This window comes from Musa acuminata, chromosome BXJ2-9, assembly GCF_036884655.1.
Source record: "Musa acuminata AAA Group cultivar baxijiao chromosome BXJ2-9, Cavendish_Baxijiao_AAA, whole genome shotgun sequence".
NCBI classification, from domain to species: Eukaryota; Viridiplantae; Streptophyta; class Magnoliopsida; order Zingiberales; family Musaceae; genus Musa; species Musa acuminata.
In genome coordinates this window covers 3817097-3842522 of record NC_088346.1, presented here as the reverse complement: position 1 = coordinate 3842522, position 25426 = coordinate 3817097, and the positions used below count along the sequence as shown (strand labels likewise).

Here is a 25426-nt window from a genome sequence, read left to right as displayed (position 1 = left end):
AACAACATAAATACATATATATATTAATACATTGATATTGGTCTAATACACGAAACTATATTCCTATTAGCACATTAATAAAAGAATTATCTACTTTATGTATTTTTTATTATATATATGTACATAAATAAAAGATTGTGCACACCAACCATGATTTTTCATTAGCGAAAATATTATGACAGTATCCTTACAATAGAATGATGCACAAAAAATCATACTCGGTGATGATGCAATTTTAGAAATACTTAATGGATTCCATATTTTAAATATTTATACTATTTATTGATAATTATGATCCATGATAGGTAGCACATAGCATACCGAGATGGCACAGGGCGTAAATACGTTGTATATGAGTCGATACAAGCGTCAAGATAATAATAACAACAGTAATAATAAGGGAGGGAGGGTTTTAGCTTACTTAAGTTGACATGCTTCCCGTCACTCTCATCACTGTTTGACCAATATTTGTCATGTCACGTTACGTCGTGTCTGTATATTATTAGGAACAAACACCTCTCCTCCCTCTCTCTCTCTCTTCATCGTCTCTGCCTCTGACACTCTGCTCGATGAACCACTAAATCAACGCAAAATTAAGGTTGAAATGGAAACACGGATGATGGACACGTCATCCCTCGAGAAGACTCCCCTCCTCGATCGCACCGCCACCGGCGCTCCCTCCGCCCGCCTACTCGTCGCCGGCGTCCTCCTTATCCTCCTCCTACTCCTCGGCCTTACCGCTTCCCCTCCCTCCAAAGCCACCTACCACTCCCTCTTCCTCTCCCTCGGCGACAACGCCACCGCCGCCCGCCACCTCCTCGCACTCACCCGCAGCCCCCACGTCGCCGGCACTCCGGCCAACGCCGATGCCGCCTCCTATGTCCGCTCCGCACTCTCCGCCGCCTCCTTCCCCGCCCACGTCGCCTCCTACGACGTCCTCCTCTCTTACCCCGTCCTCCGCTCCCTCGCTCTCTCCCCTTCACCGCCGCCCTCGTCCGTCCCCGCCACCGCCTTCCACCTCGTACAGGAGATTTACCCTGGGGTCCCCTTCGCTGATGCCGCCGCCGAGGCGCTCCCCGCCTTCCACGCCTACGCTCGCTCCGGCTCCGCCGCTGGCCCTGCCGTCTACGCCAACTACGGTCGCGTGGAGGACTTCGCCAACCTCAGGGCGATGGGGGTGAACGTCACCGGGGCGGTGGTTCTAGCGAGGTACGGGAAGATATACCGGGGGGAAATCGTAAGGAACGCGGCCGCCGTTGGGGCAGCCGCCGCGGTGGTGTACACCGATTCCAAGGATTACAGCGGCGATCGCTGGTTCCCGGATGGACCGGGGATGCCGCCGAGTGGTGTCCAGGCGGGAAGCACGTACCGGGGAATCGGGGATCCGACGACGCCGGGATGGCCAAGCTCTGCGGGTTGTGAGCGGCTGAGCGCGGCAGAGGTGGCGACGAGTGGTATGACGCCGGGGATTCCATCGCTACCGGTCTCTGCGAGGGACGGCGAGGCGATACAGAGGTCCATCGGGGGACAGGCGGCACCTCATGATTGGCAGGGAGGCGAAGGGGCTCCCGTTTACCGGCTTGGTCCTGGTCCCGGGTTCCTCAACCTGACGTACATTGTGAGTATCCATGTTATGATTGTTGCCATGATGTTGATTGAAACCATATGATTCCTTTTGTCTTCCCTTGGCCTCGTATGGCTGTCTCTGCAGGGCAATGAAACACTGGCAACAATAGAGAACGTCTGTGCTATGATCGAAGGGGAAGACGAGCCCGACCGGTATGTTTTGTCTTTAACAGCATACATAGCGGAACTTTACTTTTAGAAAAAAAGACTTCAATATAGTATAGTTTACCACATTGCATTTAAGAGTAAATCTAGACCAATTGTTTTGTTTTCTGCAAAGCAAATATTTCTTTTTGTTGAAATTTTTCTTTGCCTGAAAGCACTTAGTTCCATTCTATATGACTGGATGAACTGAGCCACAGAAAATTCTGAAGTCCAAAGTCATGAATTGTACTTGGTGTACTTTATAATTAATCACTTTAAATTCCTTTGAAAAGAAATTATCCAGGACTCATTACACATGTCTGCTATGATTCTGGTGTGACTATTAATCATCTAGCTTGATTGTTAGTTTTCCTTGCTTATGTACATTTTATGATTATACAATGTTGAAGAAGTAGCTCCACTTGTTGCTTGTTCAAGTTCAATTTTCTTCAGAACTAACACAGGTATTGGTATATTTTGGAGCACTGAAACTGAAAGTGGATGAGACTGCTCTGCATGTCATGATTTCATTCAAGTGAATAACAAAATAACAGGAAGGAGGCTCCAGTGATTGTGAAGAAATTTTCCCTTATTTTTTTTCTGTTTTCATGTTTAATTTTCTTGTTCTGTGTGGCTGTGGCTTTGAGCATAGTCACAGTGGTTGTGAGCATATCCTGGCTCATTCCTGAAATTGATCCGCTAAACCTATCTTTAGAAGTCTAGCCTTCAGAATGGAACTCTTATTGTACATCATAGCAGTTTGATATGACAGAATGCATGTTTAGATTCTTGTTATTACCATGCTGCTAACTGTGTGCTTGGAGAATATTTTTGCTGTTGTAACATATAGACATTTGCCAGTTGCCGCATTTGTCATGAAATATAAGCAGTAAATGTTTGAAGAGTACTGCTATTTTGACTAACATAAGTGACTATGCCTGATGCTGTATATCTTACCCTTTATTTCTTTTGTTGTTCTGCCAATGGCACTGTTTGATTCTTGTGATAAATTAATAAATGGGTAACAAAATTCTGTTCAAGTTCATGCTTTCTGGTGTAGTTGGACTGCAATCAAGTTTTGTCTACAGGTATGTCATTCTTGGTAATCATCGAGATGCATGGACATTTGGAGCAGTCGATCCAAACAGCGGAACTGCAGCTTTACTCGAGGTACTTCTGGATCTACATGGTTTAATAAATGCAACTTTTAATTTGATTAAATTGTCTTCTAAGGTATAGTTGCCCTGGTTATTAAGCTAAATTATAGATGTGAGACTTGATGGAGTCTTTATCGCAATCATATATAATAATCACATAGGAGGGTGGAAGTCTCCATTCAATTCAGTTCACTATATTAGTTAGTGCCTTCAGTTCACCAAGTAGTTTTTGCATCTCATGTGTTATGGATGTGACCCTGCAGTGTGGATTTATGAGAAAAAAAATCTTGGATAAAGGAACTCTTTGCTTCTCTAGAGGCTGCGAGTATCATTGTTGTGTGGAATTTCTCTCTAGGGCCTCTAATAAGAAAAATGAAAAGATAAAGCCATGAGGTTGGTTTTACAGTTAAGTCATAATTTACCTGCATGATGTTTTATTTGACATAAAGTTAGAGAATCTCACTGACTGTTGCATCACTTACAACTCCATCCATTCTGGCTTTATTTTGGTCCAAGATCCTGTTCACTTGGTATACAGATACCTTAGCCCAAATGCATTAATTAGATAAAGGACTTCAAATATAGGTCCGTACCTCTCCTGGCAACTGTGATTTTCTTATATTTGTAAAACTTGAAATTGTTGAGTTTTAATTTTATGTTCTAAAGTAGCAAGCACTAGAAGTTAAATCTAGTGTACCTTCGTATTCATTTTATGTGAAGTCCTTTTCATGATCTGTTGATGAGTTTCTTTCAAATTGGCATGAGGTTTATTTGCGATTTGATACCTGGTAGGATTCTTCTTGAAGGAGATATGTTCTTAGTTAATTTGTTAATTATGGGTATTCATCAACTGATCATCTTTTCCCTCAGTTGGTTATGGAATAGCCAATTATGAAATTGTTAAAACAAGATGTCAAGATCTACACATTTTAAAATATCCCCCAGATGTCTAGAAGATAAAGAGAATATGAATTTGCAAGTTGGATGTCTGTACTTAGTCGTCGGTCATCTGAGGTCTTAATAAATAGAAGGCTTAGTGATACTAATATGTTTGGACCCAAAAGGTCCAAAGGTTAGCTCGACTTAAACCTAAATCTACAGGCAGTTCCTTTTTACAGCTAATTCTTAACTTTCATCGCGTTCAGGATATTCAAGTGATTTTCTGGTTACGTTTTCGTTTTTCTTTGGCTATATATCAAGTTTTTTTTTTTCTTGTTGGTTGCTTGATGATGTTATTCCTCACCATAAGTACTTCTTAGTTAATTCATAGATTGCTCAGAGGCTGGGGAAGCTACGAAAGAGAGGATGGAGACCTCGGCGGACCATTGTCTTTTGTAATTGGGATGCAGAAGAGTATGGCTTGGTTGGTCTCTCTCTTTCTCGCTCGCTCTCTCTCTAAATCTATATATTTACCACTCTGTCTGTTTCTTTGTGTGCAATGTGCAATTTTATATTCCTCAAATCCATACTATTGCAGATTGGATCAACAGAATGGGTTGAAGAGAACAAGGAAATGCTAGCTTCAAGAGCTATTGCTTATTTGAATGTTGACTGTGCAGCCGGAGGTCCTGGATTCCATGCATCTACAACACCGCAGCTTGATGAAATAATTAAACAAGCAACTAAAAAGGTTTCTGACTGTCCTTTCATTAAATCTACTGCAGCAAGATTCAACTATAGCAGTAATGGACCACAAAAAGAAAGCTGGATATAGAATACTAGATGTAAGAATAACCTCATTTGGATACTATTGAGTGGCAGTTCTATTAACAAGATACAGAAAATTGTAGGCCTGGAAAGTGAAAGGGTATGAAAAAAGATTACAGATTACTTGCATTTATTTATCAACTATTCATGTAAAATATCATTACTTTCCTGATCGTTTTCACTTGTTAACCTCTTGTATAGGTTCAAGACCCAGATAATTTCTCTCAGATGGTATATGATTCATGGGTTAACTCCAATGATTCTAAGCTCGTAAGTTGCTAAGTTTTCTATATAATTTAAACATTTCAACCGAAAAGTAATATTATATTGTAAAAGTTACTCTTGTTCCAAACTATTTCTTGTTTTCCACTTGTACCTTGAGGAAAGTAGGATGTTCTGATTTTTGCCTGGATAATGATGGATTTGGTGTATGATAGCTTTTTCCCACCTCAGCTTGAATGGTTAAGCATGAAATTATTGGCCAAATGAGTGACCGCTGAATTTTCATGAAGATTGGGAGATTAGGTGGTAGAGGAACAGACTTTGCAGCATTCGTCCAACATGTTGGAGTTCCTTCTGTAGACTTGTTTTTTGGAGGAGGTATTCTCATCTCCTTTGATGCCAAAGTTCTTTTGTGCTATTACTTCCTTTGCACTTACTGAGTTTTCTAGTTTGCTTAAACCAAATAGTTGTAGAAGATATTTCTCAATATACCAATATATGCATGCCTACTTAGAAAACATTATTTTCTTTTCCCTTGTGTCTAGTTTTGGCAGATATGTTGCTGTTGTTCTTTCTTTTTTTTATACTGTGGGTAGGTAGAAGGGGGATGTGGAAGGGGCTGAATGCTTCATTAGCATAGTTTGCACACATCTCAGTAAGATATTTGGTTTTGTGAGAACACTAAATGTCTTATTTAGTTATTCTTTTTTTCCCTGGGCTCTTTGATGCTCTTTCCTACTTTGAACCCATGATCCCATTTTCTTTAAAGTGTTAGGCGTATTTCATACTTATTAATTTTATTTTATAGCATGACTTATTATCCCCGGTCTTAGAAGGGCTGGATCTTTTATCTAATAACAACCTTTTTTGGGGGCTTCTTTCTAATTTTATCTAAGGAATTTGTGTTTTTCTTTACAGGATACCCAGTTTACCATTCGTTGTATGATGATTTTGTATGGATGCAGAAATTTGGAGACCCTTTATTCCATAGACAAGTGGCAGGTACTGCTACTACATGCAATTTATTTTAGCACATATCATGTTGTTAAAAATAGAAAGTAAGGTGTTTGATGCCTTAGCCTCGAATGCAAGGAATCTATAGCAGTAGCATCATCCTTCTTTGTATCTTTTGGGATACTTGTTTAGACCGGTCATTTTCTGTGATAATCCCAATGGATTCTGTCCAAACAGATTAGGTGCTCATATAATGACTACCGATCTTATTGAGGTTGACTTTCAATCTCCATTGCACTACAATCAAACATTAAACTCTACTATCAATGTACTTTCCTAAATGATTTCAGAAGGCTAAACTGTTGTACACTGGGGACCATGAAGCTGCCAATCCTGCAAGTTAACTAATGTCTATCCTTGCAGAATTGTGGATGATGATAGTTTTGTCTTATTTTGTACTCATCCTCCATCTGATGGAAATTGGAACATCTGCATAAATTATAAAACGTAGCACTTATACTGTGTGACTGATCTTCGAAACACTGTATAGCTTTGGCAACTCGATACCTATACCTAGAGCTTGTTTATGCGGTCATATTTTGAGTTAAGCTAATAGTAACTTCTTGGATACTATTATTTCTTCTTTCTCATGCAGTGGCTAGCATCTGGGGTCTTGTTGCTTTGAGGCTTGCAGATGATGAGTTCTTGCCTTTTAATTACATTTCCTATGCTCTTGAGCTCCAGGTACATATTCAATTCTTCAAGGAACTGTATTACTAGGAAACATCCACATGCATCATGGTATACATATAATTTAGGTGAGTGGATGCAGAGGATGCCAAACTTATGAGGAAGCACGACAAGATTGCTGGGGAACTTTCTTTTATTTGTTCTGTGCTGCCTTGATGAGTACATATGATTCTGTTGATCCCTGTATGATTATCATTAAATGATGTATTAGCTTTTGCATGGCCCTGTGGATAAATATTTTCTCATTCATAATAAGTAGGTCCGAAATCTAATGTGTTCTACAATTACAGGGAAGCACAAAGACACTAGAAGACAAGGTATTGGGGATGCCTGTTACTTTCACTCCATTGTACAGGTCAATAGAGGAATTGGAGAAGGCAGCTACTAATATAGACAAAGAGAAAAAGGTATCTCCAGTGATTTGTTGCAGATAATTAAAGTAAGATATTGTTCATCGACACTGAAGCATTACAATTTTAGGCACTAGAACTGGAAGTCGGATTAGTAGGACGCAGAAAGGATCTGCTGAAAGTTCGAGAACTCAATGACAGGCTGATGATGGCCGAACGGGCATTTACAGATCGGGAGGGGCTCTTTCACAGAGAATGGTACAAGCATTTGGTATGTTTCTGCTTTTAATCCCGTCTCTGATCTTATCCTTGCAAACAACTCGATGTTATACTCCGCTAACGACACTTTTGACTGTTCAACAGATTTATGGACCTTCATTGCATGACGATTATGGATCAAATTCATTTCCTGGGATCGATGATGCGATCGAGAAGGCTAAGAGTTTGAACACTTCAGATTCATGGCGTTTTGTGCAGCATGAAGTGTGGAGGGTTGCCAGGGTTGTCACCCAGGCATCCCTAGTCCTTCATGGAAAATTCACGTGAATCCCCGTGTTGTCATTCTATAATTTCCTATATATGCCAAGAAAATGTTCAATCCAGTTATATCTGATAGCCCAATACGAAAGACAAGAAAGGCCACAAAAATTAATGCTAGTGATCGGTGGAAATTAAGTACTACAGTGCTTTAGTTGGATCTGATCATTCAACAATGTGCAAAATATCCATTTCTTGTCGGTGGTAATGCTGATGTTATATATATATATATATATATATATATATATATATATATATATATATATATATATATATATATATATATAAGGGTGAATTAAAAAACATTTCTTGAGTGAATTTTTTTTACAAAACATCGATCATGAAAAAAGATCATTTTATTTTTACCTTTATCAAATCTATTGTTGTCGCCTCTACCAATCGCACTTATGTTTGAGCAGGTCCCTTTGTCGGACCTAGCGATGAAGGTGTAGTGGTCTTTGTTGGACTCCACTAAGTCCTACAATGGAGGCATAGCCTTTGTGACCATCGTCGTCCCTTATGGCCTCAGAGGGGTCGCTAGTCTTGTTCATAGCTTTTGTTATTGATCGCAGAGGGGTCGTGCCTCCTTCGTTGGTCCAACGGAGTTGCTTTGCCTTCGTCGTTAGATGGGTCCTATATAGGTCGAGTGAAGAACGATGGTCGACAACAGAATTATCATTGAAAAAAAAAAATTGTTAAACTTTTTCAAAGTTGATGTGCTATCTAAAAAATTTTCAAATTTAGAATATTTTTTTTTTAGAATTTGCCCTATATAAAATGCACGCAATTCAAACGATTGTAATCTGAAAATAATTCATAGAAAGCACTGATGCAACATAAAACATAAAACATGCTCAAAACATGAGCATAGTCTCTAATTATGGACAAAACCGAAGAGCATGAATGACTGCTGCAGAGCATTATGTACTTCACTCGTTTAACATCACAAACACCAAAAGAAGCATAGAAGAACGTATCATCCATAAACAAATGAAAGAATTACGGGTAAAGCAGAAGCCAACGCTGCTCCCCCTGTGATCAAAACAAGTCTCTGGTCATCACTTCACAGGACGAGAGTCAACTCCGATGAAGTCCTCAAAGGCTGTAATCTTGCTGGTCCTGGCACAGCTCCTTCCTTAGCTTCTGTGAGAACAGCTGACAGGCATCCATGCTGAGATCAATAGCGGCAGATAGCGCTATGAACAGGGCCACGTCGGCCATGCATGAGACGTGCTGCACGCCCACCTGCACCGACGGCTTGCTTGCCTTCCCCTCCCCTTCGACCGTGGATCCCATCACGAACCCTCCGTCGAACGGCCATTGGCCGGCCACCATGTCCCCGATCACGCTGGGATCGATGCAGAACTGGCCACCTTTGCGGACGCTGAGGGAGGACTCGGCGATGGGCACGCCGCCGATGTGTCCGGTGTCCGGCACGAGCTCGAACCGGTAGCCCAGGGCGTCGACGGGCCCTCGTTCTCGCCATGCCTCGAGGCGGCCCCATGGCTTCCAGTTGGTGGCGGCGGAGGTTGAGCCACCGATGGGCCGGAGGATGAGCCACGCTCCGGGGTTGGACCTCGAGACGCGGTCGGAGCCGGGGGACGGGACGAAGGGCGTCACCATGGACGCGGCAGCCACCGGAGAGCCCGACAGGTCATGTATCGTCACGGTCCAGCCTTTGCGCTGCTCCCTTCTTTGGTGGTCCCTTTCTCCCCCAAAGGAACTAAACCAGCTTCTGATGCTATTGCTGCGGGAGCCATCAGATGCCAGCGATCTGTGCGTGCATCACACAGTTCAGGATGAAACCATGTCAGTCTCCAGAGGCGTAGCTAAAAGATTCAGATCTTGAAAGCATTAATATACAGCGGCACGAGGGACTGCAGCATCGCACACAATACTACTGTATCTCTAATCTGCAGGCACTCATCCAAAGAACTCGTAGGGAGACCAAACGATCTCATGGAATCTTACAGCATATATTGAGGCAGTACAAAAGCGAAAACACACAAGATTATATTTTGATATTGATAGCCAGGCATGGTTCTTATTATTCTTTCTGAAAAGTAAAAGAAAAGCAGTAAATGACACAGCCTTCCCTCGATGATCAAAGCTTTTCTAACCAAGCAAGCAAAGGTTGATTTAGGAAGACAGAGTTCCAAGTCTCGGCAACAGCTAGCAGCAGATGCAGTGCGGAGGGATGAATTAGAAATCAAGCGTATGTCTCAACTTTTCCCCCATCAACCACTAAATATTTGCAAATCCTACCTTTTTATTATGAGGATAATTCCCCGTAAATAAATATTTATTTAAAATATGAGAAGAAAAAGAGAGGAGAGAAAAAGTAATGCCACTCACGAGGACATGGATCTGGAGTTCCGCCGGCGGTCGACGGTGAAGCGGCAACTGAAGACCGGCTGCCGAATACACCCGCTGCGGTTGCCGCCGCAGTTCCCCTGGATCTGATACACCACCGGGCTGCACTCCGGCTCGCCGCCGAACTGGAACACGAAGCGGGGGTCGGGCTCGGACCGGACCACCAGGTGAAGCCTTGCCGCCGACCGCCCAGCGCCCACGCTCACCCACCCGTTCTGCGCCACCGTGGGCCTCGTCGGCGCCACCTCCAGGTCCATCGCCACCCGCACCCGCCCCAGAAGCCGCCCCGAGCTGAACCCGCACGTGCTCCCCGTCCGGCCCATGTAGACCGACACCACCAGGCTCGCCCGCTTGCCCGAGAGCCGCTGCAGCGTGGGCTGGTCGAGGCTGATGACCACCGAGGCGGGAGGGCCGGCGGGGACGGGCGCCTCCATCAGGTTGGTCGTCGAGTTGGGATCGGCGGCGACGGGGAGCGGGGTGGTGTGGGGCGAGGAGGCGCAGTCCTGGAGGTGCAGAGAGCAGAAGCAGGGGGTGGTCGAGGGGTGCACGCCCGGCCCTGCCGGCTTCGATATGGCCGGCAGTTTCAGCACGAGGGATTCGATGATAAGCCGCACGAAGGGACACGGATCCATCTCTTCCACCTTCCTCTCCTACTCTGACTGCCCTCGGCGTCGGAGTCCCGTCGTTTCATGAGCAGTTCGCCGCTGTCAGAAGCAGGTCTGTTCTCTTTATTCGGATCATATAGCCGACGGTCCTCCATTTCGAATATTGCAATCACTTCCCTTCATTGGCAGTCGGTCCCACTCAAGCGTGCGGTCCAGATTTGAAGGGCCGAGGTGGGGTCGGTGATGAGGAGGTCCGGGAAAACAATGGTCGCGATCTTTTCAGGTGCGCTGGGCCCCGCGGATCGGTGGACGAGGGTGGGCCCCTGGCAGTCGGTCGTTGGAACGGCCACCGGAAGCATGCAGTTGGTCGAGTTCTAATGATCGCTTGCCGCGCCGCGCCCATGACAGCTATAATTGTTGAGATGCGCAATGATGGGATTAATCTACTTTCATGATATCTTATTATGCAGATTAAAAGGCATGATTACATAAAATACATAAAAATGTCAAATCAATGTACCGAAATTTATGAAAATGCAATTCTTTTCCTTTGGCATTAATGTTAAAACTCATATGCTTTTTTTCTTTAATTTAATTTATAATTTTAATATTTTTATTAATTTATCCTTTTTTAATTTCTTTAGTGGTTATCCTTTTTCATCATTGTTATTTCACTCTAATTTGAATTCTTTTTAGTTTGGTTTTAAAATTTTCTTTAAAAATGTTATATCTTTACCATAATTTTTTATAAAATTAAAATTTTACATATAATACGAAAATTATCATTTAATGCGTCAAAGAAAGGTAGAGAGACATAGAAAAAATTTATTAAAAACTATTATTAAAATTTTAATTTTTTTATTTAATTAATAATGATAAAAAGATTCATGGAATCTATCTTAAATAGGTAGAATAATACTAACGATTTTATTATTGTCATTATAGTAATATAAATAGTATGTGTCACTTACCATATAGGCATATTTTCCGTGATAATTTTATATCAACCCAAGATATGATTGAATTAACATTTTTATTTATATCAACCGAGCTCGTGACTAATTTAGGTTTGGAGAAACCTCAACAGAGATTGGAAAGGCCGTCAAAATCCAGTGGTCAATCCAGTCATCGGTGAGGGATCTAATCACCATCACCATCACCACGGGCTGCCACCAACCCGCACTGTATCTCCCAAGTTCTGGCAGTGAGATGGTGCATGAAACACTGGTCATATGGCTTTAATGTCACTGGCTGTTGCTCACTATTTCTCCGTAAAAGTTCATGCCATGATTGGATTACAAAGAGCGGAGTGGACTCGGTTGTGGACAGTTTATCCAGCAATCATGTTGATGACAAGACTAATTTACGGATGAGAAAGAAAAGAGAGCGAGAGAGAGAGAGAAAGAGGAAAGGTAGGAATATGACAGGGTGGGAGGATTAGATAAGGCAAGGCTGGATGTGGTGGGTGAGAGATGCTGTGTTTGGGACCCCAACACAGCTGGAAACTGGCTGTGTTCGACGCCTTTCCATGTGAGCGTCGCCACATAACGACACAGCCCTCATTGAAGCCGGACAGGGAAAGGCCGCGGCTGCCCCGCCGTCGCCATCGAGGAGTACAACGCACGCCGGCATCATTCGTGTCCTCCTCCTCCCCTTTTGCTTAACGGGGATTGCGGCGGCGTGAGATGGCAGACGGCATCATCGGGGGCTTTCTTCCTCGCTTTCTTTTCCTTCGTCTCCCTGGCGTGGCGTTGGGACTGCAGCAACGATGTGTATGGGATGGAGAGTCACGGGATCCGACGGATGATTGCAGACCTCCTCTGAGCTACCACTCCCGACCCATCACGTGTAGTGTTCGTAGGTGCAGAGGAGGTCAGATACGGAGAATTGACGGCGATTTGTGTCCACTGGATTCATTGTGAGTCGATGAATTTTATAGGAAGCCACATCATTAAGGAAAAAACTATAGTATTATTATTATTATTATACATCCATCCAACTATTGTCCTCCTCTCTCTCTCTCTCTCTCTCTCTCTCTCTCTCTCTTCGTAAAATATGATGAGTGGAATAGCAAACACCATCTCTTCTCTCTCCTTCGAGTCCTGCATTGGAACCTCAATGCAAACTACTTTTGGAGAACACCTCGGTAAAGATAAAAAAGAAAGTTTCTGTTGAACACACAGTGTCAGCGTGCATGAACTACTGAAGAACCGCGAGAACTGACAAAAAACTTTTAGGTTATACATTGGATATATTGAGTAATCTTGTTATGCTTTGCATGGGTTTTAGGATCTCATTGGGGCAAGCGTGGATCTTGATGCCGTCCATCCACGTTCTCTTACATGAATTTAGTGCATGAGTTGACACTGGTCGATGACATGTTCCTCCTACGATGAGACCAGCGAAGAGTTTGCAGCCATTCATACTGTCTATAGATCGGAATACAGAAAGATTGTGGTAGATTTTTTTGTGCTATCCCGTCTTATAAGATGAAAATGTAGATGACAATTGTTGGTGAACTTTTACGTCGTGATCATCGACACTCAAGTGGCGAGAGCAAGCGTGAGTCGAGTGGAGTTCGAGTTCCGCTTCTTGAGCGCAATTTTCACCCTCAACGAGTGGTCTGCTTCTTTGTCGTCAGGTTCCTATACACGGGACAAGGTCGGGAGAGGGATTTTCTAAATCGACCCCTCCAAAGCTTAAGTGTGAAAAAAAGGAGAGTTCCATGGAATGAGCAAGCCCCCCATGTGTCGATTATGTGGTAATCTTTTATACCAGCACATAGGGGTCGGTTGTACTTAGTTCGTTAATTGTCGTCGACCCCTTAGGCAGCCCAGCCCATATCTTTCGTGTGGATGTCGATCGACTTGTACGGAACGATGTTGAGCGGTACCATCCCAAGCTTTCTGGGACAGTTTTCTACCTGACAATATCGTCCCGAGCTTTTCGGGGGTGGCCTCGTACCCGACAACGTATCTTGCACGGTCCTATACCGTGCGGGAGGATGGCTGAGTCGGCTAAGTCCTTGCACCGACGTGGTCCGCCACATCGGTTTTTAAGCTCCACGTTGGTGCTGTCGTGGCTGTTGACTCTGGGCGTGTTATCAAAATGTGCCTAATGTGTAATCTCACAGGATTGGCTGAGATAATGTTATTGCTACTTTTTCTGTCTTCCAACTATTCCTCAATATATATTTCTCAAGTTTTCCTTATCAGAATGCCACCCAAAATATCCGCTGGAAATATCTTTTCACTCTTGATAATAATTCTCAAGCCAATCATTGCAGCAGTAGTATGTGAGAAGTTTTGGTGGTTGTACCCTCTTAACCTTAAGATTATTGATGTCTTCTTTTACTTATAGAGAGTAAATGTAGAAGCAAAATGGCAGTACTACAGCACACTTGCATCTACTAAAAGTTCAACAAGATGCACAAGTTGAGTTTTCACTTGCAAAATGAATAAGCTTTAGAATCTAATCCAAACAAGTTTAAGCAAGGCTTGGCCTTATGGATGTTCTGATCTAGAAAAATAATCTTGAGGACAAAATGCAGATCTGCATGCGCCATACATGACATAGCATGAAGCTATGAGCTGTTTGATGTGAATATGTTCTTTCTGAGGACACACAGTATCACATCAGGAAAAGGATTAGACACAATTTATCCAGATAACAGCTTTTCATAATACATCTAATTGGCTGCAAGTCAAGTTAGTGTCTCCACAGCAGTACTGTCAGCATTACTTCTCCATCTCCACCATCATATGTACTCTGAAGTCTGAAGAATACTTTCCTTACACTGCATGCATGTGCACCAACTGATGTTGTCTTTCAACCAGCTATCCAGGTCTTAGAACTTACTGCATCATGGGATTCCTTTTTGCATAGTGATTCCTACTTGCACCATCACTTGTATCCAAAGCTCATCCCATATCTTGTGTGTTCTGCTTAAAGAGAGTCGACCTGATCAAGAAAATGTCTTCTTACGTGAAGAAAAGGACAAAGAAATCCCTCGTGAGATCCACCTTTCTGACTGACAAAAATAACTGGAGGATCGATCCTCTGACCCTGTTCCCTTGCCCTGCTCTCTGACAAAGATGCATAGTCTTTCCACTGGTTGCAATTTCTAGTCGCAGTCCAATGCCTTTCAACTCACTCCCCATGGAATCCGATGTCACTTGGGCCGACCGAAGATGACATAAATTAGTGTTGTCCGTGGTCCAAGAAAAGGTGGCACGGGTGCATCCCATGTGAGTGCGTCCGACGTCCAACTCATTTGCACATGTAACTCCCCAACCCCTGGCTTCACTCAGGTAATCAATCATACACATGCTTCCGATGGAGGTCTCCCTGTTGCTTGCCGTGGCGCCGACGGACGTGGATTTTGGTCTCCTGGAGAAGCGGCTGCGCAGGGCATGTGCAAGCGTACGTCCCCTCCATGGTGCATGTGCTTGGTTCCATGGCTCGTGAAATCATTGGCGACGCCCACAAGACTCAGCAAGTGGAAATCATTTTAGGGCCTTTAAGATCCTGATGCCGATGATGGACGATGGACCTCATGACCTGTTGCCATGTAACTAATCAGATCGGGAACATTACGACATTAACCCTAAGTTATTTTAGAATGATAAAGTCTAAAATTTGACCAAGTAATACATAAATAGAGGATGAGCCTTACTCAACTTCCAACTTCAATAAGCTGGCCACAAACAGTCTTTGCTTGTAAAAGGTGATGCTGCCCTCCTAGATCCTGTATCAATGAAAGAGTTAAGCATTGAGCAGCTTTGGCAGATGTACACATGTATATGTATATGAACACAGATACCCTCTACCTAATGGCGTTTAATTGAATTATAAATAGCATATACATGTATATACTTTAATCGGGGGAGCCGTTCTTAGCCCCTCAAGTCTCACAGACGAGAAAAGCACAACAGAGTAAATATTGGGCTTGAACTGAGGAGGGCAGTTGGGCTGGCCATCAAGAAGGGCTCATGTTGGAGAACAGAAACAGTGTCACTCAAGAAAGCTAGCACAACTACTGTTCCCAGCAGAACAACCAGGCATTCTATCCAAAGGCAAAACAATGCGGGCACATGATTAATGTAACAAGATCGATATGCAAATTCCAGGAAGAGATTTAAAATTGTTGTAAGCAGGTCATGCAGTCATAAACTGATGACTAGAAAGAGTCCCAAGATAGTAGTGTTCACATAACTCCAATTTAGATGCACAAAGTGGTCACTGGAAGGCGGTTACAAGCTCATGTTTGTGATTGAAAACCTAACTGGAAGAGGGAAAAAAATGCTGCAATACGAATATGAAACTTAGGAACCGTGATCGACTAGACAATCGCCAAGCCTCTCGATGATCATGTTGCACTGCAAGACCCATGGAAACAAACATCCAAATCACCTTGAAAAATGCATTAACTTCATACTTCAGAAAAAATAAATTAAATGTCATCTTGATGGAACCATAGGAAACTTCACATCTTCATAATTTTCTTTTCTTATTTGACCACTATTAGGAAATAGTAGCTTCTTCCAAAACTAAACCACTTTATGTGAACTGAAGAAATACGGTGGTTGTGCTATTAGAATGTATCTGGCAAGAGCCATAAAATATAACATATTGTACACTTCAAAAGTTTCAAAATGCTAAAGAAACCTTGAACATGTAGTGATCCTACAGTCTGCATTGAAAATTTAATGTTTAATTAAGGACATGAACCAACCCCCCCCTCCTTTATCAATGTGAATTTACTTGTAATGGAGATAGGGATCAAGACAAATCCTTATCATTGATGAAATCAACAGCTTGGCATATATCCACAAGTGAAGGAGCAAAAGGATAATCTCTGTAGGAATTTATAGGTGATTGTCCCCATGAACCTGAATGAAAAGAAGAGGAAACAAGAGTTTTGCCACATTTGAATGAAAACACTTCATAGAAAGTCTTAATTTAAAGAACGAGCATATAACTTGTTTTATAAACCTACTGCATTACTCAATAAAGTTTACCTTCAATGAGATAGCATGATATAGTGTCAGGATTTTCTTAACACCAGTTAATTCCCAAAACAAGTCTATTAAATTTCTTATTATGCACTTGCAGATGCAGAACTTACTCCAGAACATGCATAGCTTTGGATTTTGAATTATGAGCATTAATCAGTGAAACATGGGTAAAAGATTCAACTTTGACAAATGGCTTCTGGGTATTATTGAATTGTTTGTAATATAGTTTTGTGAATGCAAATCTTGGTTTCTTTTGGCAACAGCATAACTTTTTCAGTTCTAATGTTAGTCCTAAAAGTCCTTAATAGTGGTGGTCCTACTTACATGAAAGTCAGAATTTTTCGGACGATTAGAATGATAAAATATATATCAGACAAAAAAGAAAAGAAAAAAAAAGAAAATATCTGAACAAAAGAATGAACCTTAAGAGAACTGTACCATCCAAAAATAAAATATTTTACCATATCTAGATATGATGAATAGGCAATTTTTACCGTATGTCTGATGGAGCCGAAGTTTCTTATGGTTCATTCGAACTAATGACTTCTCGAATTCCAAGCTGGTGCAAACGAGGGACATATTTGGAGATGGTACAGCACCCAAGAGTGTAAACTGAAAACTCAAAGAGCAAACCTACATTGTGTTTCAAAAGGTCAGCATATTAGGATCCTTCAAATGTAAAAGCCCAAAACTCACAGCATGACCCAGCAGAGCTAAGCATTTCGGGTTCATTACTGCCGATCGTGTGCAAAGATAACCAAATTTTGGCCACTGTAGTTATCTCAGCGTAATGAATCTGTGAATCAAAATCAAGATGCTATGTACAATTTCAAGAAAAGAAAAGAGGTACCTGACGATCTCATCCCACAATCGGAACTCAGCTTGCGTCCTGTTCCGTCGACATTGTATACAAGTGAGGGACAGAAAAGAATCCGACCTCCTGCAGCCAGAATCCTCGGATCCTCCATCTTCCGACTCCTTAATTCTCATCGTGCACCCAAACTAGAGTCCCTCCTCAACTCCACTCGGATTGAGGTATCAAAGTATCAATCCCCTACAGACGCTCTACAATCGCTCAAATCGAACGCCGATTGGGGAAAGCATCCTTCGAATACGTCCTGGCAGGACAAATACCGCATTCGAAACTGCCATTTCAATCGATACAAGCAAAAGGTACCTCGATCGGGAGCTCGGACAGAAGGGAATCTAATTACGGTGCTCGAATCCGCCGATTCCTCGGGAGAACGTCGGGAAAAGGAGAACAAATATCACGCTTCACGCGGCAAGACGGGTCCAGCGCCATAGGACGAGAACGGCAGCCGCCAAAGCGGCACATAAAACACCGTTCCCTCCCAAACCAGGCCCCTTCCTTGGAACACTCTAATTAACTCGCTCCCCTTCAATAATCACAAGAAGAGTTTCGATCAAAGAGATCATTCGACGGTTCAGATAGCTGGAGTACGATAAAAAAGAAGCACGCGCGAGTCATACGTGTGGACCATCGAAAAGACCTGATGGTTGATCAGGGACCATCTGTTCCGGATCTAAGGGTGACGTGGTGGAAGCTCGGCCCATTCGAAGAATGATTGATATAATAAACTGCTCTGTGGCATCCAATTAGTTTCTAATACGATGAAGCGTAACACTAAGGCCCGGTAGGATCCGACACGATAACAGTACGGTGAGGCGCCGCGCTTCGTGGGCCGGATTCTACCTTCGAGGGCACCGTTGGAATATAAAACGTTGCTCCAATTTCCCGCTTCTCTCCTCTTTCCCCCCTCTTTTTTTCGGGTCAGTCCGAGAACCCTAGGCGCACTCTCCTCCGTAGGGTTTCTTCGTGATCGCTTAAAGCTCCCACAAGCGTCTTCAACCCCGCGCTGATCTAGGATTTGCCTTCCTGCGAGGACCCTGGGAGGAAAAGAATGGCGCTTAAACAGAAGGGCGGCGAGATTTCGGCGGAAGCCAAGAAGCGGAGGCGTGTCGGTTTCGCCAATATTGGTAATTCACCTGGCGGAGGTTGCGTTAACTTTCTGTAATCGGCTTCACCTGTAGATCTGGCGCCATCTTCTAGCTTTCCTTTATTTCTTTTCGTGTGTCGTATAGAAGTCTGTATACCGCTTGAAGTTTTTTCACGTCCTTTTTTATTTTGCAAAGATGTAGCGGTTTCACCTTATTTTTCTGGATTTCTTGGATAAGTCCTCATTTTTTGGGGGGTTATCGTATCTTTTCTTTGTTGTCATCTTGATCTAGATAGGTGGGGATTTCTGTATGATTCAGGTGGCGGAAATGCTCTTGGACATCAAATTTCCGGCCTTTTTCCGTTTGATGCTTTAAACTCTGGTCTTGCTTAGTTAAGGCCCTTACCCTTTCTTGAAAAAGGCCTACTTTTATTTTCTTGTCTCTCTTTTTGTGTCCTTTTCTTTTTGCGCGTGACTTGGTTCATCTTAATTGTGGCTGCTTTGTGTAAGCTGAATTGCTTATGGAATAGGCCAAGTTTTTTTTTACAATATTCATTTTACATGATGCAACATTTTGGTAAAATTTCCTTTTTTAATTGAAGTTTTGACCAGGTGGGATACAAACAAGGTGCTTAAAACTTATCCCAAAATGACCTAACAGAAGATCGTGTTCTCCTTGTCTGCAATTGCACCAACACTCAAGGTTCTGAAAGACTGTTAGGATCAAACACACCAAGGATTTGAGAATTTCTTATGCCAAACATAGCATGCATATGACTGTTTAGATGATTTATAGATGATGCTGTCATCAGTGAACAATTTCTTCTATAATATGGAGTGACATTCTTGATCAAGCAGCAAAAGAAACACATGAGGCACACCAGTAGCTTTTTTTTTTGCTTATAAGAGTAGATTACTCTTGTTATGGCTATTATCTTTTTTTATCTTCAGTTTGCTTGACATCTATAAAACTTGCCCAGAAGATAAATAAATTTGATGTTTCATGCCAACTATTGAACTGCACTCTCATGGATACTATCTGAAAGCTCCTATGAAGCCATTTCATAACTTTTTTTATTACACTACAGATACTGGAGTTGAGGCAAGCGAGTGCATTAAAGTTTTTCTTGGTAAGAGTTCTATTTTGTTCCTTGTTTTCTATCTGCAGTCTTTTGTTGTCAGACCAGAAATAATTTTTCTGGAGATTGTCAGATGTCCCTCTTAGGTATGTAATTATAATGATGTCCTGGTTTTTAAAGTCAATCTATTGAATGGTTGTTTAAATGCTGTTTTTTCTGCATGGTTACTTTTTGTAATCAGTTAACAATAAGCATAACAAGAGAAAATGTTGACATATCTGCCTTTTCTCTATTGGTAATTGGAAAACGATGTACATGAACCCCATATTTGGAATCTGTGCTGTATGACGTTTTTCTTTTGTTTTCCTGATGCTTAGGCACAGTGCCTATTGAAAGGTCAACCAAGATCACTGTCCGATGCACGATTCATTTAATTTATATAAACCCCACAAAGCCCATGGAGGATGGTATAGAATAAGATCAGCTAGCAGTAATTTGTTTTGTTTATGAACCATTAAAACATAAAAAATGCTGCAGAAGATTGAGGCAAGCATTTATTTAGTCCCATGGGGAATTGGAAAACACAATACAGTTATTTAAAATCAGAGATACCTCCCAGGTGAGCTAGGCTTAAAGATGATATTTGTCGTATTAGATCAAGATTTTAATTTCCTAGCACCATTTTCTTGTTTGGTTGTTGAAATGAATCTTAGCATGTTTGATTGTCAACAAAATGACCCTCAATTTTCATGAATGTGACATTGAGGATCGGGTAAAGTCACTGTTGGATTTCTTATAAGTCGTAACCTAGACCAATATATGTTTCCAGGCATAAAGATTTTTTTTTTTTGTTTTTTGCATCTTGTAGTGTAATGAGGCACTAAGATGTCCTGAGCTCAGAGTTTTGGAGTTTTGACTTTGTGCTGGTGCTTGCTGTCTTTGAAGTAAAAGTTTCTCATGCATATCATCACAGGATCTTTGAACATTGTGGAGCCTCTTTAATGATAAAAACTAGCAGGCATCAGAACTTTTGGCTTGACTGCAGCCAGTGCTGGTGGAGACGTTGAAATGCTAGATATTATGCACACAAGGCTAGAGAAATATATAACATATAATTGTGCACATCGTGATAGGATCTCTGTTCCTTTTCAACATTGCCTTTAGTTCTGGTTTTAAGTTAATGGTGAAGTTCTATAGTCAGTTATCCATGGTAAAAAAATGCCAACTGCATTGGAAACATAGCTTTCAAATTTGTTTCCCTGTGATGTTTGATATTTGTTATTGGGTACTGGGTAGGTAGATAATCAACCTAAATTTAAGAACTTACGGTGTTTTTTTGCAAATGTCATAAGTTGCCTTATGACAACATGTTGTGTGAATCTCTATTGCTATTGAGTGCATGTCTCTGTCTTGGAGATCCTCACCACCCAAGTGATCATCCTTTTTAGGTTTACGGTCCGCTCTCTAGTTAACAAGAGACTGACAGCCATGTAAAATTCTCTTCGTTCCAAAATAAACTTTCTTCATTCATCAATTTTCTTGATATTGTAAAGCTAAGGAAGTCAGCAAGACAAAAGTAAGGAAGATGAGTATTTTGGAAATCACCAAATTGGCAGGAAGTGTTCCAAGATTGGAGGGTGCCTATCTACATAATATATTCCAGTAGACTGCAAAAAAGCTTTGGGTACTTCAACTGGTACGAAGAAAGTTGGTACCCTAGGATCATAGCAAAAAGACTGACATTGCCTGTGTATGACACTTAATTATGTTCTTGGATGCTTTATTACTTTTGCTCTTTGAAGATTTGCTTGTTTACTATTATTTTTTTAATTTGCTACTACCTTCATATGTTATGTTCATGTATTTGTTTGACTGCAGTAAAAAGTGGAGATGAAGTGGGATCAACAAACAGTTTTTGTATCAATCCAGTTGACCTTAATCAGTTTTTTGGTGAAGATGGGAAGATATACGGCTATAAAGGCTTAAGGGTAAGCCATAGTTTCAAAATGCTTTTAATTCTTAGTGTTATACCTAATATTTAGACCTGTCAAAAATACATAAGGATGCCGATTTACTTGTTGCCATTTAAACAAGTTGCTAAGATAAGCCACAGTTTTAAAATGGTCTGAAATCTCAGTGTTATCCCTAATGCAGACATGTCAAACTGATAAGCTTTCCAATTTACTTGGTATTGTTTAATGGTGCTATGATTTTTTTTTGCCACTACAGCTTATTATGGTAATGAATAAATTTTTCCTTTAATATGAACAACAAATTTATAATGCTAAGTCAGATGTTTAAATATTTTATGGTTCCTGTTTATTAAGTTAATGGCCAATTTGAGCTATTTCACTAATGCTGACGTTTTGTGTTTCAGAAATCTTTTGATGGTTTCTATCTATGCACTTACATCTACAATTAAGTGCTACCATCATTCAATTTGTTTATCATCTGTGTTGAAATTATGGGGATAATGTAGGAAGATCTGTGGACATACACATTGATGAAAAGAACACGTGTAAAAGATTTCTGCCAATGTTTCTTCTGCTTTTCTTTTATAACGAGAATGAATTTGCAGATTTCTACCAATGTTGTTCCTCTATATATGGTTGTTCGATGCAATTATGTCAATTAACTTTTTTCAGGAAATTTTTCTTGCTTAATTATTGCTTCTCTTATGATCTGTTGGAAAAATAATGATGACATCTCAAAAGTTTAGGTTTAACAAAGTAGTTGGTATGTTTTGACTTTATCTTTTTCTTGTAGAAAAAGATTTATGAAACCTGAAAGTACTGATTTAGCAATCCAATGTTACTAGTAGCTCTAATAAAGTTTTATTTTACTCCCTAACCAAATTGCAATGCATCCTAATGTAAATGGCATCTGTTACTGAAATTATGTTTTCTCTTTTATTTTATTAATATGCAAATCTAACAGTAGTCCATCTCAGTGCAGGTTAACATTTGGTTGAGTACAGTGTCATTTCATGCTTACTCTGAGATTACATTTGAGAGCACCAGCGACGTAAGTGTCATCACCTAAATTGCAATCACTGTAAACCATGGCATATTTGAGGCATTATGCTTACTCTGAGAATGTTTATCTGGAGCTCTGAGAACGTGTCAGATGTGGGTCTAAACTTTCTAAAAACGAAATTCTTGAAATATTGTTGCTTGTTGTGATAATATACTTTTTATGATTACTGGATTACTTGTCAGTGTTTTATTAACTTTCATAAAAGAAGCTCAAAATATTACTCTTTCGTTTTGTGTTGTTTTGACTGATGCAAAATCACAGTCACTGATATTTCAATTTGAGTACTCCTTTGTTATCTCTATCGTCTTTCTAAGTCATCTGAAACTAGATACTGTAAATTGTTTCAGGGTGGAAAAGGGATCACTGATCTTGAGCCAGCTCTTCAGGTAATTCAGGTTTACTTGCATGACAATTTTTTGTTCTTCTCTGAATTCTACTTTTTTTAACATGATGGATGTTTACTCTTTCTGTAGGATATATTTGGTGAATTATTGACTGAGAAAGAACAATTTCTTCAAACATTTTCAACAGAGCGTAATTTCATTAGGTTTGAATTCAATCAAATTTCTCAATAGCTTTCTTTCTTCCAACTTCAAATAAATTTTGTAGCATTGTTCTTCTATTTATTATCTGTGTTCTTCTGGATATCAGAAATATCGTATCCGATGGTGCAGTTGTTCCTTGTAAAACCTCAGAGGAGGATGATCATGCATCTAATTCAAATTCTGAAGCTGATGGTTCAATGATTGAGGTACTATTGCATTGCATTTATAACTTGGTCACTGTAATCTTACAAGATCTGAACTTATTTTAAAACATCTGCTGATTAACATTTAATCTATACGCTAATGTTCCATGTCACCTGTCTGAAATGTACTTTAAAATGCAGTATTTTTATTTGAGATGCTAGAAAAAGGATTCTAACATTTGCCTTATGACTTACTTGCGGAAGTTCAAACAACGCATATTTGCCTTTTGTTTTTCTTGCTGTTCTCCAGCATCAACATAAATCAAAATATTCTTTTTTCAAATTTCTAGAGATTTTACATATGATCTGTAATTTCTTTCTCTTTGTATCAGGTTATCCGGATGAAACAGGACAGTGAGCCTGTTTGTTTACTTTATAGTCGACTGGTTCCTCTTGTACTGCTTCTTGTTGATGGTACCTCTTGTGTGAATGTTATCTAATAAAATCTTCCATTTATGACTCTTATCAAATTTCGGTACTCATATGTTGTGCCAATTGTTAGGTGGCAGTCCAATCGATGTAACTGATCCAAGATGGGAAATCTTTTTGGTTGTGAAGAAGGTCCAAGATCCTCTGGGTGATTGTATAACCAATGTGCTTGGTTTTGCCACTGTTTATCGCTTCTTTCATTACCCAGACAGTACACGTTTACGGATTGGCCAGGTTTAATTCAATATTCTCTGGTTGTAGTTCCATATTTTTGGGGCTTTTGGAACTATACTGCCTTGTTATATCTATAAGCTTTGCCATTGTTATAAAAGAATAGATACCAGATATACCCATTGTTGGAAATTCTATGTACTATATCATTCATGCTGCACTAGGAACAGCCACCTTAGACTTGTCCACCAATTTATATACCAAAGAGTGTTGATGCTTCCTGAAAGTGTTGCTGTGAGATTGAAGTGTGGCATTGTAGAAACAGCTGGCCATCTATCTTTTAGCTACAATATTACAGTAGTCTACCTGCTAGTTTCGGGATGATTTTCTGATTCATTGTGTTTGTTCTGTTTCCAGATCTTAGTATTGCCCCCTTACCAGGGTCAAGGCCATGGACGCCATCTCTTAGAGTCTGTGTATTCTGTTGCAGTATCTGAAAACATATATGATGTGACTGCTGAAGAGCCTTCAGACTACCTTCAGTATCTTCGTGCTTGCATTGACACCAAGCGCTTGCTGTGCTTTCAGCCGATAAAGCCAGCCATTAATTCAGTTGTTTCATGCTTGAAGGAAGGGAACCTATCAAAGCGGATTTGCAGGTCAAGCTCCTGCCCACCGGCAAGTGTGATGGAAATTGCACGACAGAAGCTAAAGATCAACAAGAAACAGTTCCTTAGATGCTGGGAGGTCCTCATCTATCTAAACCTCAATCAAGAGAACAGCAAGTGTACTGAAAACTTCAGAGCCTGGGTTTCAGATCGTGTTAAAAGTGACATAGTTGATAAAGATGCCGTGGACAGTAGGAAACATCTTGTCGAGGTGCCAAATGACTATGACCATGACATGACATTTGTTGTATGCTGGTCGCAAAATGGTGGAGAACCAGATGGTATTGATGGCAATCCAGGGGGAAGCCAATCAACACAAGATGAGCAGTTAAATGAGTTGGTCAAGAAGCGATTGGAAGATATTGTTAAGATCACTAACAAGGTTTCTGCAATTCCGAGAAATTAAGTAGTGTGGGGGTTAAAGCTTGCTTATCGAGTGCTAGTGCAAAAGGGCGTTAACTTAGCATAAACTTGATTGTAAATTGTTACATCATTTTTTTTTTCAACTCAAGAGTCATGTTTGATGTAGTGTCTGGACCTGTTTATGAGCTGAATGCATGATCTTAATTGCCATATTTATTAAAACTTGGAATTTTGATGTTTGGTGGAACATTTGCCGAATCAATCAGCTGCATATTAAGTCTTGCTTAGCTCTATTACAATATGATCACAGTGAGAAGTTAACCTTTCATGGATGTTTCAGCTGGTGTTAGATGCCAGTCGATCTAATGCTGCAATTAAATAATTTGGGTAATCCTGTCATCAAGCTCTGGATATTGGCACTTTTAGCTGAGTCTACTGTTTGTGCTTCATAATTTTCAGTTCTCTAACAAAAAATATGTTGACTATGCAACTTTATTGGATCAGGAAAGATGATAGGGTGTCTTCGGCTCTA

General features: G+C 40.9%; 3 protein-coding genes across 4 annotated transcripts; 2 read left to right on the top strand and 1 right to left on the bottom strand.

The window, feature by feature from the left end:
• The first annotated feature begins 509 nt into the window (after positions 1–509).
• On the top strand, positions 510–7615 carry LOC135622604 (probable glutamate carboxypeptidase LAMP1). 2 transcript variants are annotated; one of them, XM_065124593.1, is made up of 12 exons: positions 510–1618; positions 1712–1779; positions 2859–2940; positions 4198–4290; positions 4405–4557; positions 4836–4904; positions 5147–5234; positions 5775–5858; positions 6466–6554; positions 6629–6743; positions 6851–6967; positions 7041–7178. In XM_065124593.1, the coding sequence occupies exons 1-11, from the start codon at positions 605–607 to the stop codon at positions 6946–6948; spliced, it is 1953 nt and encodes a 650-aa protein (XP_064980665.1). In that variant the 5' UTR covers positions 510–604; the 3' UTR covers positions 6949–6967; positions 7041–7178. The 2 variants fall into 2 exon arrangements, with proteins under 2 accessions (XP_064980665.1, XP_064980664.1); XM_065124592.1 differs by lacking the exon at positions 6629–6743 and adding an exon at positions 7274–7615 and having other exon boundaries at positions 517–1618; positions 7041–7181.
• A 628-nt stretch (positions 7616–8243) lies between these two features.
• LOC135622605 (uncharacterized) lies at positions 8244–10555 on the bottom strand. Its single transcript, XM_065124594.1, has 2 exons — positions 9803–10555; positions 8244–9221 (listed from the first exon to the last, which is right to left on the bottom strand). Exons 1-2 carry the CDS (start codon positions 10450–10452, stop codon positions 8543–8545), a joined length of 1329 nt encoding a protein of 442 aa, XP_064980666.1. The 5' UTR covers positions 10453–10555; the 3' UTR covers positions 8244–8542.
• Positions 10556–18221: 7666 nt separating this feature from the next.
• Positions 18222–25143, top strand: LOC135622603 (probable histone acetyltransferase type B catalytic subunit). Its single transcript, XM_065124591.1, has 10 exons — positions 18222–18440; positions 19489–19530; positions 21358–21467; positions 22435–22503; positions 22863–22901; positions 22989–23062; positions 23167–23266; positions 23596–23677; positions 23766–23926; positions 24281–25143. The coding sequence occupies exons 1-10, from the start codon at positions 18365–18367 to the stop codon at positions 24935–24937; spliced, it is 1410 nt and encodes a 469-aa protein (XP_064980663.1). The 5' UTR covers positions 18222–18364; the 3' UTR covers positions 24938–25143.
• Positions 25144–25426: the final 283 nt, after the last annotated feature.

What these genes read in the sequence shown, in the direction of transcription:
- LOC135622604 (XM_065124592.1), top strand. Translation starts at nt 605, where the DNA reads ATGGAAACACGGATGATGGACACGTCATCCCTCGAGAAGACTCCCCTC. An exon ending in ATTCCATAGACAAGTGGCAG is followed by an intron (nt 5,859 to 6,465) that starts GTACTGCTACTA and finishes TTTCTCATGCAG; the next exon opens with TGGCTAGCATCTGGGGTCTT. An exon ending in ATATAGACAAAGAGAAAAAG is followed by an intron (nt 6,968 to 7,040) that starts GTATCTCCAGTG and finishes TTACAATTTTAG; the next exon opens with GCACTAGAACTGGAAGTCGG.
- LOC135622605 (XM_065124594.1), bottom strand. Translation starts at nt 10,452, where the DNA reads ATGGATCCGTGTCCCTTCGTGCGGCTTATCATCGAATCCCTCGTGCTG. An exon ending in AACTCCAGATCCATGTCCTC is followed by an intron (nt 9,222 to 9,802) that starts GTGAGTGGCATT and finishes ATGCACGCACAG; the next exon opens with ATCGCTGGCATCTGATGGCT.
- LOC135622603 (XM_065124591.1), top strand. Translation starts at nt 18,365, where the DNA reads ATGGCGCTTAAACAGAAGGGCGGCGAGATTTCGGCGGAAGCCAAGAAG. An exon ending in ACGGCTATAAAGGCTTAAGG is followed by an intron (nt 21,468 to 22,434) that starts GTAAGCCATAGT and finishes ATCTCAGTGCAG; the next exon opens with GTTAACATTTGGTTGAGTAC. An exon ending in CTGATGGTTCAATGATTGAG is followed by an intron (nt 23,267 to 23,595) that starts GTACTATTGCAT and finishes TCTTTGTATCAG; the next exon opens with GTTATCCGGATGAAACAGGA.